Source organism: Periplaneta americana, chromosome 16 (assembly GCF_040183065.1).
Source record: "Periplaneta americana isolate PAMFEO1 chromosome 16, P.americana_PAMFEO1_priV1, whole genome shotgun sequence".
Taxonomy (NCBI): Eukaryota; Metazoa; Arthropoda; class Insecta; order Blattodea; family Blattidae; genus Periplaneta; species Periplaneta americana.
Genome location: NC_091132.1, coordinates 105,492,561 through 105,512,038, shown reverse-complemented (window position 1 = coordinate 105,512,038; position 19,478 = coordinate 105,492,561). Strand labels below are relative to the sequence as shown.

Here is a 19,478-nt window from a genome sequence, read left to right as displayed (position 1 = left end):
TTAAGCAACACATAAACAAATATTTAATTCTAAACAAGGAAATCTGGATGTTCTTCTTCATGCGCAGTGTTTAAAACTTGCGCACATGCATGCACACACATACACACACGTCACTTGTCAAATGGAATGCATCAGCCTATTCTATTTGCAAATGACTCTTTCCCTTATATTTATGTTTTGTAATTTAATCGTAAATTAGGCAATAGTCAACAATAATACTGCAGTTAATTTGTGTTTTGTTTCGTTTACTGTTTGGAGTTGAGAGCTGAATGAGGGATCATTATTATGAGTTGCAATTGATATTGATTGAGAGTTGAAGAAGAGATCATGTGGACTGTCTCCTGAACAGCAAATGGAACTAGTGCTGTTCTGTGGAGACAATCAAAGAACAACAAGGGAAGCTGTAGACGAGTTTCATCAACCTGACATTCCAAAACCATCACACCGAAGTACAGGCAGTTTGTTACATAAATTTAAAACGTTTAGCATGTTCGATATGAAACGAAGTGGTCGTCCTAAATTGGCTACCAATGAACATTTATGGATGTGATAGCAAAGATGTCAGTCAGCCCTGAAAGGTCAGTGTGCTATGTGATTCGAGAGAGTGATATTAGTAGAGAATCTGTTCACATAATATTGAAATTGGCATGTTTCCACCCCTACAAATTGCAGCTTGCACTCACAATACAACAAGATGATCCATAGAAGAGGCGATCTTACTGCAACCGGATCAGGTGGTGTTTCCATACTGACCAATCCTTATTTCAGCATGATTTATTCTATGTTTATTCTTTCTGGATGGAAATGCTCAAACACAAAATGCCTTATATTGGTCCAAAAAAATCCAAGATGGCTGCATGAATTTAATACCTCTACTGCTCAAAAAGTAATGGTGTGGTGTGGAATACAAGATGATATAATTGTGGGACCATATTATTTAATAGAAATGTGAACTAGTACACATTTGGCGAATTATGTGACTGCATAGTTATGGACTTCCTATACGATTTATAATTGAATAAATGGATAAGAATGCAGTTTAAAGTTTACATTTTGTGAGAATTTAAATTGTAAGTTTGGTGTGCATGGAATTGGACGAGGTAGACTTCAGTTTCAGACTATCTTCAGCAGATCACAGCACTGTTAAAAACATTTAATAAACAAACTGAATTGTAGAAAATATTCATATAATCATTGCTACTAACACACATACCATACAAACAGTAATATCTCCAAGAATCCAGGCCAAAGACATTTTTTAATAATGGATTTCGAACTTAGTCCCATCTAACAGTATTGTGCCAAACTTGTAGATCAGTGTTGCCCCTATGATAATAGTGATCATTACAGGTATTAATAAAGCAATCGGTGAAATATTGAAGCGAAAATGAGATAGGCACGTTAAACCCTATCCCAAACATTGTCTTTGTTCACCAAAAATTCCAGTTCAACTCTTTAAGACTTTAACCTATATCTCTGCAACAAAAAGCCGATGCACTACTAATCTGTCTCCATTGAAATTCTTAAGAGAATCATCCATTTTCAAATATATACATAATTTTTTATGATTAATTTCACACATACAGTACTGTAAAGTTAACTTATGTATAAAATCATGACAACATATACACACCCTTCAAAGTCACTCTTTTCTAATGGTCTGCCAAGTTGTGTTGCCCTGGAGTTATCCCAATCTATTTCAATGAACAACTCTGCATCTGTATCATCATCAGAGGCAGAAATTTCAGCATTAAGGGCATAATTCACTTCATCTGTTTCATCTATTTCCAGATCACCGGGCTGTCAAAAGAAAGAAATTATTGCACACAAATAAACTTAAATTATTTAATTTACATAGTAAATCAGAAATTTTCAAAAACAGTTAAACTACTGCTTATTAAAAACACGAATGAATCTATTATAAAGTGATCTTAAAACTAAACATTAAAATAAAATAAATGTTATAAAATTGTATAAATTATTTATTCTCAATGGTCTCTTGACTACTACACTTGCCACTGCAACTGAGATTCCCGTGTTCAACCTGACTGAGAACAGTTCAGAATACTTAGCCTAATTACCTCTAGAAATGCAATCAAATTGGAAGTTCTGTGCCATGATGTATGGCACGTGGAAGAGTCCTACTCAGTCACAATTATAAATCAACTGTTCTTTGCTTTACCAAGTCCCCTAGTTCTGTCAACAGATGTGTTTCCGGACGTCTTGGTTAAGATGACTGATATTTCATATATGTTTCTGCAGGACAATATCTCGTGAGAGTTCAGTGGCTACAGCCCTGGTCTTATAATCCTGTGGACTTGGATTCGATCCCTGCATACACCCGATTTATAACTTATGTTAGGCAAGCCTGTGGTCCTGATAAAGGCTGGTTCACAATAAACCAGGAACGAGAACCAGAATGAAAACGAGAAGCAGAGGACGTGAATATGAAAATTTTTGATTCACAATAAACTGAGAACGTAGACGACTATGCATATCGATATGCATGTCAATAACGATATGTAAAATCGATATTAGGCATTCTGATGTTATTTGTGTATAATTGACCAATGGCATTCTCTCATGAATACAAGGCAGCCAACATAAACACAGATTAACCAACTTCGAAATTTCAACTGAAACATTTCATTAGGTACGGTACTATAAATATGCCCATGCATCTTTATTATCACAACCTATTTTAAGTTTACTACAATGTAAAATAATTAGAGAAGAAACATTTGTAATAAAACAAAAATGAACACAACAATAGTTATTGAATTGAAGCATGAATATGTAATATGTAATACAACCAATACAGTAATAAAATATGATTCACTTACGATCGGTGTTCAAAGATGCAGCTATTGAAAGCCACGTATTCTCCTTCATTTTCTCATCTTTATACAAGGTGCGGCGCTTATCGTAAACGTGAGGATTTTCCTCAACACTCAATATTAGAATCTCATCAAATAAAACTTGCTCCATGATGCACAGCACAGAACAAAATAATGCATAGGTTATGTCACGGTCTTCTTGCTACAAAATATATGACGACAAAATAGCTTTTAGATGGCAATAGAATGAATCTAGTGGGCTGTGATCGGAAACGTGAACGCCAAAGTTGAAACTTGGCGATCCCGGGCTCCGGCAAGCTTTTCGTTAATTGTGAATGCTCACATTTAAATGTACACATTTTAACAATTTTACCGTTTTCGTTTTCATTCCAATTCTCGTTTCCGGTTTATTGTGAACCAGCCTTAACACAGAGATTTTCTCCAGGAGCTCTGGTTGCCCTGTAGCATCTCAACAAATGTCCTTCATCAGATGAACTCAATGCAAGTGTAGTGTAGACCAGCCTCCTATGGTGCATCCTGGGCAATAACTCTGTTGGTAAATTGGTCTACACAACTGACTTCATATGGGTGAATGAAGCAAAGTGTCAGATGGACAAACAGGACTTGAGGCAAAGAAGCTGAATTGTAATAGACCTGAGAAAATATCGTAATTTAAAATACAATTTTATACTATTGCAAATATATAAACTGAACAATAGGATTATTACCCCTCACTGTGCACACTGAAAAATAACCACACAATCTGATGAATACATTAAAATAATTTTAATTGACGTAATTCGCAAGCACACTTGTAGTTGGTTCATTACTTTTAAAGAAAGCTGAAATTGTTATTTTTACTATTTTCTTCCATTCACGAACTAATTTGCACTTATGGGCACCACTTAGATATTTAATTATTTCACACACGTTAACAATACTCCAATATTAAGAATTAATATATTATATTAATTCTTAATATTTATTAAATTTGTAACAGCTGTTTGGCCCTTCACACTTCAGACTAACTTCACAGTAATGAACACATGATAAATAGTTTTGAAAAACTATAAAACTAAGCATACTGCCCCTTCTAGATGCCTACATAAGAAAGTTGTTGTTGTTTTCTAATGCCAGGCGTTTGACAATAAAGTCATTTGACCTCTTGCACTCCAATATTTTTCAAAGATATTATCATGACCAGCCACTGAAGCACAGATTTTGAGGTGTTCTGAATCCATTTCTTGGTTTGAGTTGCACAATGGACAGTTAGGGGACTGATATATTCCAATTCTATGCAGCTGTTTGGCCAAACAATCATGGCCTGTTGCCAATCTAAATGCAGCTACAGACGATTTTCGTGGTAAATCGGGAATTAACTGTGGATTTTGATGCAGAGAGTTCCATTTTTTCCCTTGGGATTGTGTTATCAAATTTTGTTTGTTGAAGTCTAAGTATGTAGATTTAATAAATCTCTTCACAGAGTAATACGTAGATTTAGTAACAGGTCTGTAAGTAGCAGTGCTGCCCTTCTTTGCTAAAGCATCCGCATTCTCGTTTCCCAGGATTCCACAATGGGATGGTATCCATTGGAATACAATTCTTTTATTGAGTGATATTAATTGAGAGAGCATTTTAGTTATTTCTGCTGTTTGAGATGAAGGTATGTGTTTAGAGACTATTGATAGAATAGCTGCTTTGGAGTCTGACAATATAACTGCATTTTTAAATTTACTGATGTGGCATAGAAGATTCCTGAGACTTTCACCTATTGCAATGATTTCTCCATCAAAACTTGTTGTTCCATATCCAAGAGATCTAGAGAGACAGCACGTAACACCTGCACCGGCACCTTGTTCTCTGGAGATCAAGGATCCGTCAGTGTATAAATGAAGCCAGTTTTGTGGAGGGTATCTAATATTAATTGTCTCTAAAGACAACTGTTTTAGTATTTCAGTGTTTACTTCTGATTTCAATATTTCTTCTGTTAAATTTAGATTATATTCTATATTTAATAGAGTTAAAGTGTTTGGTTTAATTTGTAGGTTTTCTTTTAAATTCGGGATATTGATTTTCTGTTTTAATTCCTGAACAATGGATATGAAACTTTTTTGAGTTTTCAATCTACAGAGAGGAATGTATGAATGCCAATTGTTTCCTGGTAATCTAATAAGTTTTTCATATTGAATCAGTGCTTTTTCTTCTATTGTCATTTTGCTACAAAAGAAAGTTTCTCATATTTAATGGTATTCCTTTACTTCTACAAAAAAAAAACACCTTTGTCAGTGATAGTCAATTACGAATAAGTTCAACAAATTTAAAAAATGAAACGTACATCTCACACATCCCAATGATCAACTCTACTAAAACAATTGTTTCATTAGCAGTATTTCTTGCTGGATTAAAAGTTTTATTTGTGATTGCTGGAATTCCCCTAATTTAAAAGTTACTGATCCTAGACTTCTTCATAATTCGTATCGTTAGTGGTTAATTCTGTGCCACATTAAAATTGTTCTGTTGGTGATTGCAACTTGTACTTTCAATGGTTAAATTTACTGATTAACGGATATGCAGACACTGTTTCAGAGTGACGAAACTAGATGGGTCTATTTAAGTTTTCGAATACATTAATCTGAGAATATAGGCACTGGAGACCTAAAATGTGTTCAGAAAAAATAATATTTTAATGAACAAAGAATAATACTAAAAATGCAACTTACTTGGCACTTCTAAAATTCAATGCTTGGACCTCCTTAACTCATGGGTCCCACATTGCAGTTAGTTATGTTAGGCATAAAGGAAAGTTAAGCACCTGTACGATATTGATTCTTACTATTAACATTTCTCATTTGAAACAAGATAGATAGTGCTGAATAGAAACTTGACATTTTTATCATATTCCTTAGCTAGTTATGCAAGGTCCAATATCTAACACTGTAAATTAAATTCCATTAGTTTTAACACTAGAAGGACCGAAAATCATTTTGATATTTAATTTATTTGTATCTCCTTTGTGTGTTGGCTAATCAAGTTCGTCGGGACTTTTATTGAATTTACTCTCTTGGTCTCTTCATCACCTCAGCAAGATCTCATGGAAAAAGTGATTCTGTCCTCTACATTTCAGGGTAGTTTACGAAACATGCAGCAGCTATACCAAGATGCTAAGTCTTTTGTTCAAAGCACCTACAATCCGCAATGACCTGAAATAACTACTGCATTACTCCCACATGAAAAACTTGCTGTTACTTACGATTTCGCATTGAAACTCAAGAACTGAAGACGGATAGGTTCAAGGAAAAATATTTGACATAAAAAAACATTCAGAGGGAGTATGTTTCACTATTATGGAAGCAAATAACTTTCAAAATGTCTGGTATTCTTCATTGGAAATAAATCTGAACAATTTTTATTTGAACTTCTTGCTGCACAAGCCACTAGTCAAATTATAATATAGTGTTAATTACTATATCATTTTATTAAATGATTAACGTTTTCAGCATTAAGATGCCATCTTCAGATCATTAGTTTCGCTCAAAGGAACATACTAAATACATGAAAAACAAATAATATGCAGAAATGTACACTATGGATACAATCAAGAAATTATTCAATAATATAAAGACATAGTTTTTAGCATTATGTTGTGTTCAGATTTATAAATGCACACATTTATCATGCCGATGTATAAGTTGGTTTGGATTAATAAGTATCATATAAATGTACCATAGCTGAGGTTAAAATACAAATTGTTTAGAGTTAAAATACAAGGACGTGACTACAAGCTTATTACTATAGAATTCTTCCGAAATGTACAATATGGATACAATATGGTTTAGGTGGCCGTGAATATACTGAAAATTGTTTTGTTTGTTGAGAGTGGACTTCTAAGCTGAAAATGGCAGCAAGTAAGGTTAACTTTAGTGAACATTATCGCAAATACAAGTGCCTATGGAGTGTTTAACCACAATTTTGAGAATCAAGTAGACCACAGAAATATAAACAAATAAAACCTGTAATGGATACCCAGCTTAATAAAGAACTATTGGAAAACAAAAGCGTACAATATATATCAAAGAAGACTGGAAGAAAAATTATCAAGGAATTGTATAAAGGAGGATGGAGAAATTAATGATAACTGGAAAATAATTCAGACTACCATCCTGCAAGCTGCTTTTGAAGCATTGGGAACCAGACAGGTAAATAGATCACATAAAAAAGTAAAAATTAAACCATGGTTTTGTGATGAGGTTAAATTCCTAGCTAAAGAAAATAAGAAGGCTTTCTTAAAATATATGAGTACAAAACATGAGACCTATAAAATCATAAGGAATAATGTCAATGCAAAAATCAGGGCTATAAATGAACAACACTGGGAAGCTTATACGAGTAATTTAGAGTGAGACTTCTATGGTACACAACGACAGATATGAAGAACAATCAGAAATCAAAGAATGGAAATAAAAGATTTTGTAACAGCAAATAAAATTGAAGAAAGTACATGGATTCATTACTTTACAGATCTTTATAATACCGAAAAAGACTATTTGTATAACATTGATAATAATATTCCTAAAGTGATCCTAGAAGTCACTGAGGAAGAAATTAGAACAACTATTAAAAAGCTTAAAATCAGGAAATCTCCAGGAGATGATGGTATAACCAACGAAATGATAAAATATGGAGGAGATAGACTTACACTGGAAATGATAAAATTAATTAAACAAATATTCCAAGAGAGTAAAATACCAGATGAATGGAAAACTAGTATTGTAATTCAAATTTTTAAGAGGGATGAAAAACAGAAACCAAAGAATTATAGACCAATAAATCTGCTTAACACCCTATTGAAAATCACAACAAAATTAATTCACCAAAAACTGTCAAAAAGTATTTGTCTCCAAGATGAACAACAAGGATTTCAGCTCGATAGATCTTGCACTGATGCTATTTTTATAGTAAAACAGGTTATAGAAAAAGCTGTTCAGTATAATAAACCTGCCTTTTTATGTTTTATAGATCTTGAAAAGGCTTTCGATAGACTGGGACTTAAAGATGTTAATATTTTAGAAGAGCATAATGTACTGAAGGGACTGATTTTATAGGTTAACGATATTTTTACATTTTTTTTAATAGAATAAAAGTGAAGGGAATAATATCTGAAAAGATACCATTTAAAAGAGGGGTTCGGCAAGGAGACTCTCTTAATCCATTACTATTTAATTTAGTAATGAATGAGATTATAAAGGAAATTAAATTTAAGGATGGAGACAAAATGGGAAATAAAGATTTTAATATCTTGTGTATGCTGACGATGTTGTTCTGATGGCAAGTATGGAAGATCATCTACAAAGATTACTTTATGGATTCTATCTAGAATGTATAAAGTATAACATGAAAATTTCATTAACAAAAACAAAAACAATGACCATAAGCAATTTCCCCCTAAAGGTACAGTCACACGTCACTACTTTTGTAGCGATACAGTACAAAAAACTGCGCAACTCTCGTACTGTGACGTGTGAACAACGGTGCAACCCGAAAAGTAGCAGCTGCCGAACCTGCTGCTCACTACTTTTTCGTGCTGCGTGCAGCTTAAAAGTAGCGATGTGTGAACAGGGTTCTCAGGGTTGCAGCCGCAGCATTTTTGATATCGGTTTTGTTGAAACTTTTGCTGCAGTTGCGACCAGTGTTGCCACCTATATGTGCCAATGATACTTTTATTGTTTGGATGTATTTTAATGTTAGATGTGATGAAAATAAATTATTTGTAACAGTTATTAAATGCACAACACAGTCTGAGCATATTTGCTGACGATATAATTCACTTTTTTAATTTTTCTGTAGCGTAGTTTCAAACAGGAGGGTTGCAAACATTGATTACGTGAATATGCTGTTGGTCATCGTTTAAGTATATAGGCGTTTTTAAAAGCTTTATAGTAAAAATAATGTCAATTTCTGAATACTAGTTAGGACAGAAAAGCAAATAATAGATAAGTAAGCTTTCGCATGAGTTTATTAACAATGCGAACATAACCACAAAATGTATATTGAGAAGTCAACATGCAGATGGAAACCTGCAGCATGACTGTGGCTGCAAAAGTAGCGCCTTGTGTGTGAACAGACTCACAACCTCCAGTTGCAATTTTTGCTGCACTTGGGTTGCTCAGCACGAAAAGCAGTGTGCAACGAGCTACTTTTGGCTTATGTGTGAACACGACACGCAACTTTTGCAACTGCAGTACAAAAGTTGCGCAGCAAAAGTAGCGACATGTGACCGTACCTTTAGATGTAAACTGGAAATAGAGAGAACAATAATAGAACAGGTAATGTCAATAAAAGACCTGGGTGTTGAGATAACTGCTTGGGGGCCATTGCAAAATGAAGTTATGCACCAAGCAAATAAAGCAGCAAGTATTGGAGGATGCATGACTGATGTTGTATGGAACAACAAATACTTAAATAAAGCAACCAAGATAAGAATCTATAAAGCTATAATTCGCCCAATATCAACCTATGCCTGTGAAGTATGAGCGGATACTTCAAAAACTAAAAGGATTCTGGAAACAAACGAAATGAGTGTACTAAAATTATGCAGAAAAGAAGAAGAGATAAAGTAAGAAGTGAAGAAATTAGAATGCAGCTAAACTACCCAACAATAGGTGATTGGGTAAATAGAAGAAAGGAATGGAATCATCACGTATCTTGCATGACACCAGACAGAATTGTATGCATAGCAAGGGATAATCTACCAGCAGGTGGAAAGAGGTCGCCTGGAAGATCAAAGAAAAGATGGAATGACTCCTATCTCTGGAAAGAACAAGCCGTAGGCCTATACAATGAGTAGAAGAAGAAGAAGAAGAAGAAGAAGAAGAAGAAGAAGAAGTAGGTATAAGTATCAGATTTATATTTAATATTTATTAATTAATATTATATACGTAGTGAAGATGATGTTCAACATGGCGCACCATGAAGACACAATCCCTATATGCATCGTAATTGAACATTCGTTTTTGACTTGATTCTTTCAATATTCTCCCCAGATTGCATGTGTAAACACATGGAAAATTGAACTGTGTAGATGCACTGTATATTGTTTCATAGGTTAAGGAAAGACAAAAGAAAATTTTTCATTTACTTCAGAATGTCCACATCTTTTTCAATGATTTATATCCCTATATGATTTTTTTTCCATAAGAGAGACACTAAGATGGGGAACTGTATTCCTCCTGGTGGAAGGGACAGCAGTGACATTAAGACAGGAGAAACGATAATATAAAATATGTATAGACCTAACGAAACAATAAACTTACATCAGTATTTGTATTTTTTAAAACATTATACCTATACATGACAATATATATGTCATGTGACTGTATATATGTGTGTGTGCGCACGTTTGTCTTTCTGTCATATAACTATTCAACTATTCAAATTTTGTACTCCATAACAAAGTACCTCGTTCATCTAAATTTTTGCTGTACTGTAATCTGAAGTTACTGCAGCTATCTATGAACAGTCTATGTTACTTCTACAATGTTCTTGGAATGGTTGTATCGTGGATCATAGTTGTGTTTCAGGACCATAGTTATGGGAAATGACGGTACTGAATAAAGATCAATATGCTCTATGTATCGATTAACACTGATGACCAATGATGAGAAACTTAAATCAGTTGCAGAACACATAGATCTATATAGTCATAACTGAGGAAGATTGAGGGGGAAAAAAGGTTATGAAAAAACAGGTTAACTTATTGGATGAAATTGTGCCTGAGAATAAGGATCAAATAATGCTCATTAGGTACAATGTGGTCATATGTCCAGTTTTATAGAGATTAGGAATACACGCGATGGATGGTGGAATGGAGGATTGCATTATACTTCATTACAACTTGCAACATTTCTACTACCCAACTCTTCCTGCATTTTTTGCTTTGCAACTGTTCTCCTTTGGAGATCTTCCATAACAACTTGGCACACACTGCTCACTGGATCCATTTCAGCCTTTTTCTTTTTTGAATTGGGCGGGAGTCGAAGTTCTGAAGAGGCCCCTTGTCATGCTTCACGTTCATGTGCTTTGACCTTGGAAATGTTTTTAGTTATTCTAAAAATAAGAATGAAGGGAAAATATCTGATTCTGGTTCAAAGTACGAGTATAGGTATTTTCATATCCTTTTGTTCTTGGAACCAGCTGACAACATTTTCTTCACTTTTCTACAGTGTATTCCTGGAAAAGTTTTTGATACAACTCCTCTTTTTCTTTTAAAGAACCGCCAATTGACTGCTGTGCAACTTGGCCTTTAATGTTCCCCCAAACTGTTTCGATAGGTGAAAGGTCTGGATGATAAGGTGGGAGACATTATGGGATATGACCATGACCGTGAATAATTTCATCCACTAAAAACTGTTTCTCATGAGGTGTGTTTTGATCTATTGTAATGAGTTCAGCCTTACTCTTCTTAGCATCGAACTCAACTCCATGTTCTTGCAACCACCGAATGATATCCTCTTTTAGGTGTGCTTGATCAATTTCAGAACACACACACTATTTGACACAACTCTTCATCACACAAACGCACCCATACAACAGGCAGCGAAGTTGAGATAGCGCAGAGATCTAGTAGGCTCTGAGGATGGTGTCAAGTAACACCGAAACAGCTGTAAGCCACACATTCTTACATAATTAACACGAGTAAGATAGCCATTTAATCAATTATCTAATTTTTTAACTCTCTGCCTTAAAGACTTGCATCCACAGTCGAGAGCTTCGTCCTCTTTCAGGACATTAAGGAGTTTTTTAATAGTTGAAAACTTTTTTTTACTGTATAAAAAAATCAATTTTTTTTGCCTAATAGTGCTGTCTCTGAAGCTGTCAACTTCAAGTCTCTTTTTTCTTGGCGCGCTTTTTCCCGTTGGAGTAGAAAATGTGTTTGTTCCTCAGAACAGCTTCCTTTCCTTCTTTCAGAATTGTAGTCACAGTATTCACTGACACTCCGGTAGCCTCACTAGTCATGTGTGTAATATTTGCATTTTGTATTTTATACATTTCTCTTATTTTTTTTAAATATTGTGTACATTGTACTGTATTTCTCGCACTTAACCCCTAAGAGGTCTCCCAGACACACTCGAAGATTTTGATAATGTTGGCACCATTCCACTTTAATATGTAGGCATATATTACAGTACATATATGAGTCATTCCATGTCAAATCGAACACCTACGAAACATGACAACTTCGCATTTGCTCCAATTTTTTTTTATATTGTGACAGAGCTGGGATACAATCTCACGACCGGCAGAAGGATTACAAGGTCGGCCGTAGTTCGGCGCAAGTGCGCGCGCATCTGCTTCCTGTGGCACGTGCTGTGACATGGAGAGGAGAGAGGAGAGGAGAGAGAGTGACCGCAGCAGAGAGGGGAGATATCCAGATAATTCGAGAGAGCTATCTCTGGACACCTGTAGAAATTTCTCGTAACTATGGTTTAGTTATAAATACGACACGCGAGTGAACTTGAGCAGCAGTTTAGTTAGTTGCAGTGTTATTATAGTCGGTGAACAGCAAGACAGCCAGTCTTGTGTAGCAGTGAAGCCAGCTTCGAGACCAGAGTCTGACTTAAGTGTGTCCGCAGCTGTGCGAGCGTCCAAAGTTCTGAGTTCGAGTGCAGTGGACCGCAGTTGGGGGACCTGAGTTCGAGGTTCAGTGGACTGTCCCTGAAGGTCTGTGGTTCGAGATACTGTGAACTTGAGTGACCGAGCTAGAAGAACTAGCCAAGGCAAACGAACTGTGAACTGAGAACTGACAGTTCTGATTTGTAAATAGTGCTTTGTGAACATTAGTTAAAATTAACAGTTCATTGTCGTTCTCAATAATCCAAGTAAATTGTCATTGTCATCTGTGGAGTGCAATAACGAATACTGTGTTACTGTGTGGAGTGGAAATCCCATTGTTGACGGGAGTAGAATTAAATTGTAGAAAGTGAAGAGTTATTGTTGTCAGAATAAAACTACATTATTGTTTTGAATTTTAAAGTTACAGTATATTCTATTGATTAAATTAAATAACCCATGTGTAATTTTTTCGGGATAACACAATTATTTAGTCATTTATTAAATGTTTCTGTTTCCATAAATTAGGGTGCAACGCATTATGTAAATGGTTATACTGAAGATTCTATAAATCGTAGAAATTCCGTATTTTTATCATTTTAAAGTGCAATAATTGCAGTAATATACATTAATTTTTAATGTTCAATCAAAACGCAAAATGAGCCCCTTTTAGGGCGTTATATTTTTAAAATACGTATAAATATTTCAGGGGCCTACTTCTAAAAAGGGAAAAAAATATCATTATATTCTTTGAAATGTTTTACGTAGAACTGCGTTGGTATTAGAATGCTATTCGAATAAGAAGTCACTGTGCAAATAATTTACCGACGGTGTGTTCAGATCGGAAGGCTTGAATTGAGCGAGACCGCGTGCCGGAGCATACAGCTGTGATAGCTGCAGCGAGAGTGAGTAATACATTATCAATGGTGCGGTGTTACTATATGTAAATAAATAGATAACCTCTAGTTCTAAAAGCACGTAGTGTCCATTCAGCATTTAGCAGTTTCCCTTTAATTTATCTAACAATAATTCCTAAGTCTTTCAGAATAGGTATCATGTTGTGTTGTGTGCATGTGAGTCATTCCACATCAAATCAAACATCTGCATACGAAACGTGATCATTTAGTATTTGTTTAAATCTTCTAAAATATGTTCTGCAGATCAAAATAAGAGGTCTGTAATTTTTTTCTAGGATCATACTTTAATATTTTACTATTTATACTCTTTTAATTGTATGACAAATTCAGTATGAAAATGCTCATTGTTAAGATCCTATGCATCACAGATGTTGAGTGTTGGTGTCATTTGAAATGGGAACAAATGGAATATTGTATTAATTGATTTATTGATGGGGTTGTTTTAGAGTGTCACTTTTTAAACAATTATTTTTTATAACAGCTTACTTTAAAAACGCAAAAAAATAATTATAATCTATTACATTTTACATAGAATTACGCTGATTTCAGATTGCTTTTGAGTAAGAAATAACTTTAAAGATAGAATACAGAAACTGATAGACTTCTTCCATGAAACAGACAACAGAAATCTAAAAATACAAATATTACCAATTTTTTAAAGTTGGTCCTACAGAAAAATTCAACAGCATTTTAATATCAGCACTCACATGATAAGAATTTCTAAACAAGTAGGAGCAGAAAAGGGGATTTTGGCTACTCCTAATCCTAAATCGGGAAAAAGTTTGGGAACATTTATAGTAGAAAAGGTTGTTCAATTTTATAATTCTGATGATGTGAGGAGGGTTATGGCTGACAAAAAGAATTGTGTGTTAGTTAAAGAAGATGGAAAGAGAGTTCACAAACAGAAAATATTAATACTACGGTATATAATCTTAAGAAAACTTACCGGTGTTTCAAAGAGCAATATCCGTATAACAAAATAGGGTTTTAAAAAATTTTCAAACTCAGACCAAAGGAATGTGTACTACCTGGAACAAGTGGCACACACTCAGTTTGTGTCTATGTTCATCATGAAGATGTTAAATTAATGCTTGATGAAATTAATATTATTATTTATAATATTCCTTTTAAATTTTTACCATTAGTGAATACAAATAACATAGTCATATTTTCTACTCAAGGTACCAACAAACAAAAGCGGTACGAGGTATCTTACAACTTCATTCTTTTGCTCCAGTGACAAAATCTCAGGCCATAATGAAGAACTATTCACTTTAAAGTGAGACTAAATGGTGGACATTAAATAGAATTGGTTGTAGGTAATTAGTTTTAAAAGTGCAGTGTTGTGTAAACTGTAGTTATCATTCTTACAAGTGTATATTTTACAAAAACAATATTTAAATACAGTACTATATTACATAAATTACGTGAAAGAGTGATATTCTGACCATAGAACAGTGTAAAATGGTCACACAACTCTCATCCAAAGTTGCACCTGCACATCATCTTGCAATAGTACTTATGCAGCCTGCGAACTCAAGATGCGCAGCTTGGTGAATCATTTAATTATTCTTCAACGGCACAGAGTAGCATTCTGATTTTTTTAAGGATGGTTAAAATAATTTCAAGGTATTTAGGGATTTTTTTCTGTAATTTTAAAGTAAGCCGCTGCCATTAAAACATATTTTTATATGTTTAAATGTTTTTTTAAAACAAAGTTACTTCCTTACTTACTTACAAATGGCTTTTAAGGAACCCGAAGGTTCATTGCCTCCCTCACATAAGCCCGCCATCGGTCCCTATTCTGTGCAAGATTAATCCAGTCTCTATCATCATATCCCACCTCCCTCAAATCCATTTTAATGATATCCTCCCATCTACGTCTCCCAAAGGTCTTTTTCCCTCCGGTCTCCCAACTAACACTCTATATGCATTTCTGGATTCGCCCATACGTGCTACATAAAACAAAGTTAACAAACTTTTATTTTTATATTATTATGTACTGTCACCTTCAAATTGAGAACAAAGTATGTACTGTCACCTTCAAATTGAGACAAAGAGCAAATCTCTGTGATGATTATTAGTGGAGATAATCACGTTTAACAATAATGATGCGCGAACTATTTCAGAATCTTTGATAACACATATCTACTACAATAATCGATATAGACAACAATAATAAAACACATATTTATTTTTTCAACCCATAGAATGTGTAAAATTTGTTTTATCTAAATCAGAGACATGAAAGTCAATTCGAGGTAAAATTTGTGTGATTTGACGTGGAATGACTCATATATAAAACCTATATACTTGTTACATGCATATAAAACAAACTCTGGCCACGTGAAATACACAAAAACTCACATTCCACAGACAAGGAGTAACAGAATAGCGCATCTGAGGTAGAGAGAGAAGGAGAATGCTCTATTGCACAGAGTGGGGGAACTCTCTCCCTCTCTGCTGGCACGCATGAGTAGACCGATACATTTTACAATCTGGTATTTCTATAGTTACAGGATCATGGCTTATTCGATGCTCATTCACTTCCTGACTGGTTGCCAGATTAGTTTGCTGATATACTGTAAAACTGTAACCTGTAAGAGTGTGCAGTTCTAGTTTGTCCATGACATATAGGACTATAATGTATAAATTAATGTGATATATTAATCCTATCTATTATTAACAATTTATTAGATACGGATAAATTTATAACACTTATTAAATCGCAGAGACAAAACAGTGAAAGTAAAATACTGAAATATGAAATTCATACCGATAGCGAAAGTAGAAGACCAGGATGCATCTGACATCAGCATACACGACTCAGGATAAATTACTTCCTAATCAATTAATAAATGCTGAATACCATGAAAATAACGTAGATTCATCTTCCAATTTGCAAGTAGACGTTTTGAAAACCTAATCATAAAGGAAAGCCTGGAAAACACAAGGAAAGCCTGGAAACCACAAGGAAAGCCTGGAAACCACAAGGAAAGCCTGGAAAGCACAAGGAAAGCCTGGAAAGCACAAGGAAAGCCTGGAAAACACAAGGAAAGCCTGGAAAGCACTACATTTCTCTATGCATATTCTGAAGAAATCTAACCAAAGTCAAAATAATTAGTGTACAAAACTCTTGTTCGCCCAATTATGGAATATGGAGCAGTAGGTTGGGATCCGTACAGACAAAACCAAATCAATTCAATAGAAAAGGTCCAATGCAAGGCAGCAAAATATGTCAAAATGGGGAAGGGACATGGTGAGGAGATAGTAAAAGACTTAGGGTGGGAACTTCTCAAGTCAAGGCGACGAAAAACCAGACTCACCGCATTGTTCAAGGCACAAATGGGACACAAAGCATGGACCGATATCAATGCTAGATTAGCAACACCATCATACTTAGGAAGAACTGATCATATTAGGAAGTTTAAATGTAGAAAACAAAGAACAGACGTGGCAAAATTTTCCTTTGTTAACAGCACAATAGTAGACTGGAACAGCTTACCTGCGGCAATCTTTCAGGGTGGCCCTCTTAAAATCAATACATTTAAGAAAAGGTTGAGAAGATTAGACTGAAAATTCAATTGGAGGTGCAGCGTAATTATTTAAGTTGTGTCATGTAATTAATTGAGTTGATATATAATTAATTAAGTTGATATGTAATTAATTAAGATGATATGTAATTTAGTTGATATGTAAATAAATTAAGGTGATATGTAATTAATTAAGATGATATGTAATTAAGTTGGTATGTAATTAATTAAGGTGATATGTAATTACTTAAATTGGTAATAGTTGGGTGAAATAGAAGTATTTATAAGTTAGATTTACTTTTGCGTATCGTAGGCGTTATTATAGAATAGTTTTTATTTATAGTCCTAGGTTTATTGCATCTACTATTTATAGATTTACGTTTATTTTATTTTATTTCATTTATGTTTATTTCATTTTATTTCATTTACGTTTATTTTATTTTATTTCACGTAATTGTAATTATTGTATATTATATATCACTACCACCGGGTGTATACCAAATTGTAGTGTTAATAAATACATACACACATAAACTGACACCTAACTTTATTCAACAGCAATTGAAATGTTAAGTTTTGAAGTTTCAGCTAAAATGGTTTGATACATATCAATGGTTGCATGTTGTCAATGGCAAAGATGAGATTTTTTGTTTCTATTGTATGAAATATGTTAATGAGGCACCAAAGAAGACTTCAGCAACAAAAATGGATTCTTTCTTTGTAACCAATAGATTTCGTAATTGGAAAAAAGTCTTGGAAACATTTTCTCACCTTCAAGCATTCACCACAAGTTTTCAGCACCTAAAATCACTAATTGAGTCTGCACTAAGTAATGTAAGAAAACTTGAACAACGACGAGCCAGAGAATGTTTACTACATATTATGTCTTCAATAAGTTATTTAGCTCGCCAAGGATTTACTTTTCAGTGTAACACAACTGATGGAGATAATCTAATGGAGTTGCTAAAACTAAGATCAGAGGTTTGCCCTGAAATTAAAGTTGGCTTTTTAAAGAGAAAAGAGGGGAAATGCTTTATTCAGACTATCAAAATTTGATTTTGTCTTTCTTAGAAAATAAAATAATAAAAAACATTATGTCACCAAACTCTTTCTGTATATCCTATAATATTTTCTATAATATATGATAGTACAAGGGACATAAGTGGCAACGAACAAGAGTCTATATTTGTGGCATGTGGGTTGATAAGTACCTAATTTCAATTGTATGTGACCGGTAAACGGTTGAAGATAGAAACCTATAGTAACGTTTATATGAAAGGAAAACTCAACAAGTTTCAATATGCACATCACCATATCTCTATGTGAGCTCCAGCTGTCACTGTGACGATATCAAGGTGATGAATGATTTCTTGCCAAGCACGTTGGCGCAAGTCTTCTGGAATGCTCTCAATAGCCTCTATGATGTGCTCCCGAAGATCACGAAGGTCTCTGACTGGGGTGGCGTACATTTTATCTTTGACGTAGCCTCAAAGAAAGAAATCGAACAGTGTTAAATCCGGAGATTCAAGGCAGTCTAGCATCGTATTAGCGAATTCCACTCATTTGGGTTTGTCATCTGGCTCCAGACATTGCATTAACTGCAATTTGTATGCATACAGTTTGACACGATTGTGGACAATTCGTTGCAATGTTGATTTTGGTACTTGAAGTTCCCGTGAAGCTCTTGTTAATGACTTCCGTGGGCTTCGCTCATACGCGGCTTGAACATTTGCAACCATTTCGTCGGATGTTCTATGACCACCACCATGCTTCTTCAACACCGATCCTGTAGCTAAAAATGTATCATGCCACTTCTTAATGCTTTTAGCAGTTGGAGCATCATAGTTAAACACTCGCTGATACTCCCTTTGAACTCTAACAATTGATTTAAATGTCGCATACCACAACACAGTTTGTGTTTTCATCTGCGGTGTCGCCATTTTAACAATTGATACAATCTATGAAAAGAAACCGTGTCTGCACACCATCTACCTACAGGATTCGAAACTTGTTGAGTTTTCCTTTCATATAAACGTTACCGTAAGGTTCTATCTTCAACTGTTCACTAGTCACATACAATTGAAATTAGGTACATTCGAGCAGTTCACCCTGTATATTAATCTTTTTTGGGGCTGTATCTACCACAAGACACTATGGGAGAAGGAATAGCTAAAATACTCTGTGATGTCACAGTCTGATTGCAAACTTAAGAGGACAGACATACGACCAAATATGTCGGGTATTCACAAAGGAGTTCAAACTATTATATCAAGAAGGAACAGCTGTTAGCACTTTTTGTTGCATGTGGAGCACACTGCATTAATTTAATTATAAAAGAAACCCCTGAGGTAGTGCCTGCACTCGCAATTCCCTTCAATGGGCTAATGAATTAGGAGTTCTGAGTAATACAATAATTAAGTTTAAAGGTTTTTTTTTCACTCAAGCTGGATCTGAAGTTGCACATGAAGGATCTTCTCAAAGTCCATTAGCAAATATTTCTAGAATGAAACCATTGTGCCCAATCGGATGGATCTACAGAGGAAAACAGATAGATAATACGAGTATAGTGGACAATTCTTCCAATA

At 34.5% G+C, this 19,478-nt stretch overlaps 1 protein-coding gene across 1 annotated transcript in view; it reads right to left on the bottom strand.

Annotated features, from left to right (window-relative positions):
• LOC138691011 (cadherin-AgCad1-like) overlaps positions 1-19,478 on the bottom strand; it is a 318,553-nt gene that overhangs the window by 215,818 nt on the left and 83,257 nt on the right. Inside the window, exon 11 of the mRNA XM_069812651.1 lies at positions 1,634-1,800. Within this exon, the coding sequence (XP_069668752.1) occupies positions 1,634-1,800 (167 nt within the window). The remainder of the gene's footprint in view (positions 1-1,633; positions 1,801-19,478) is intronic.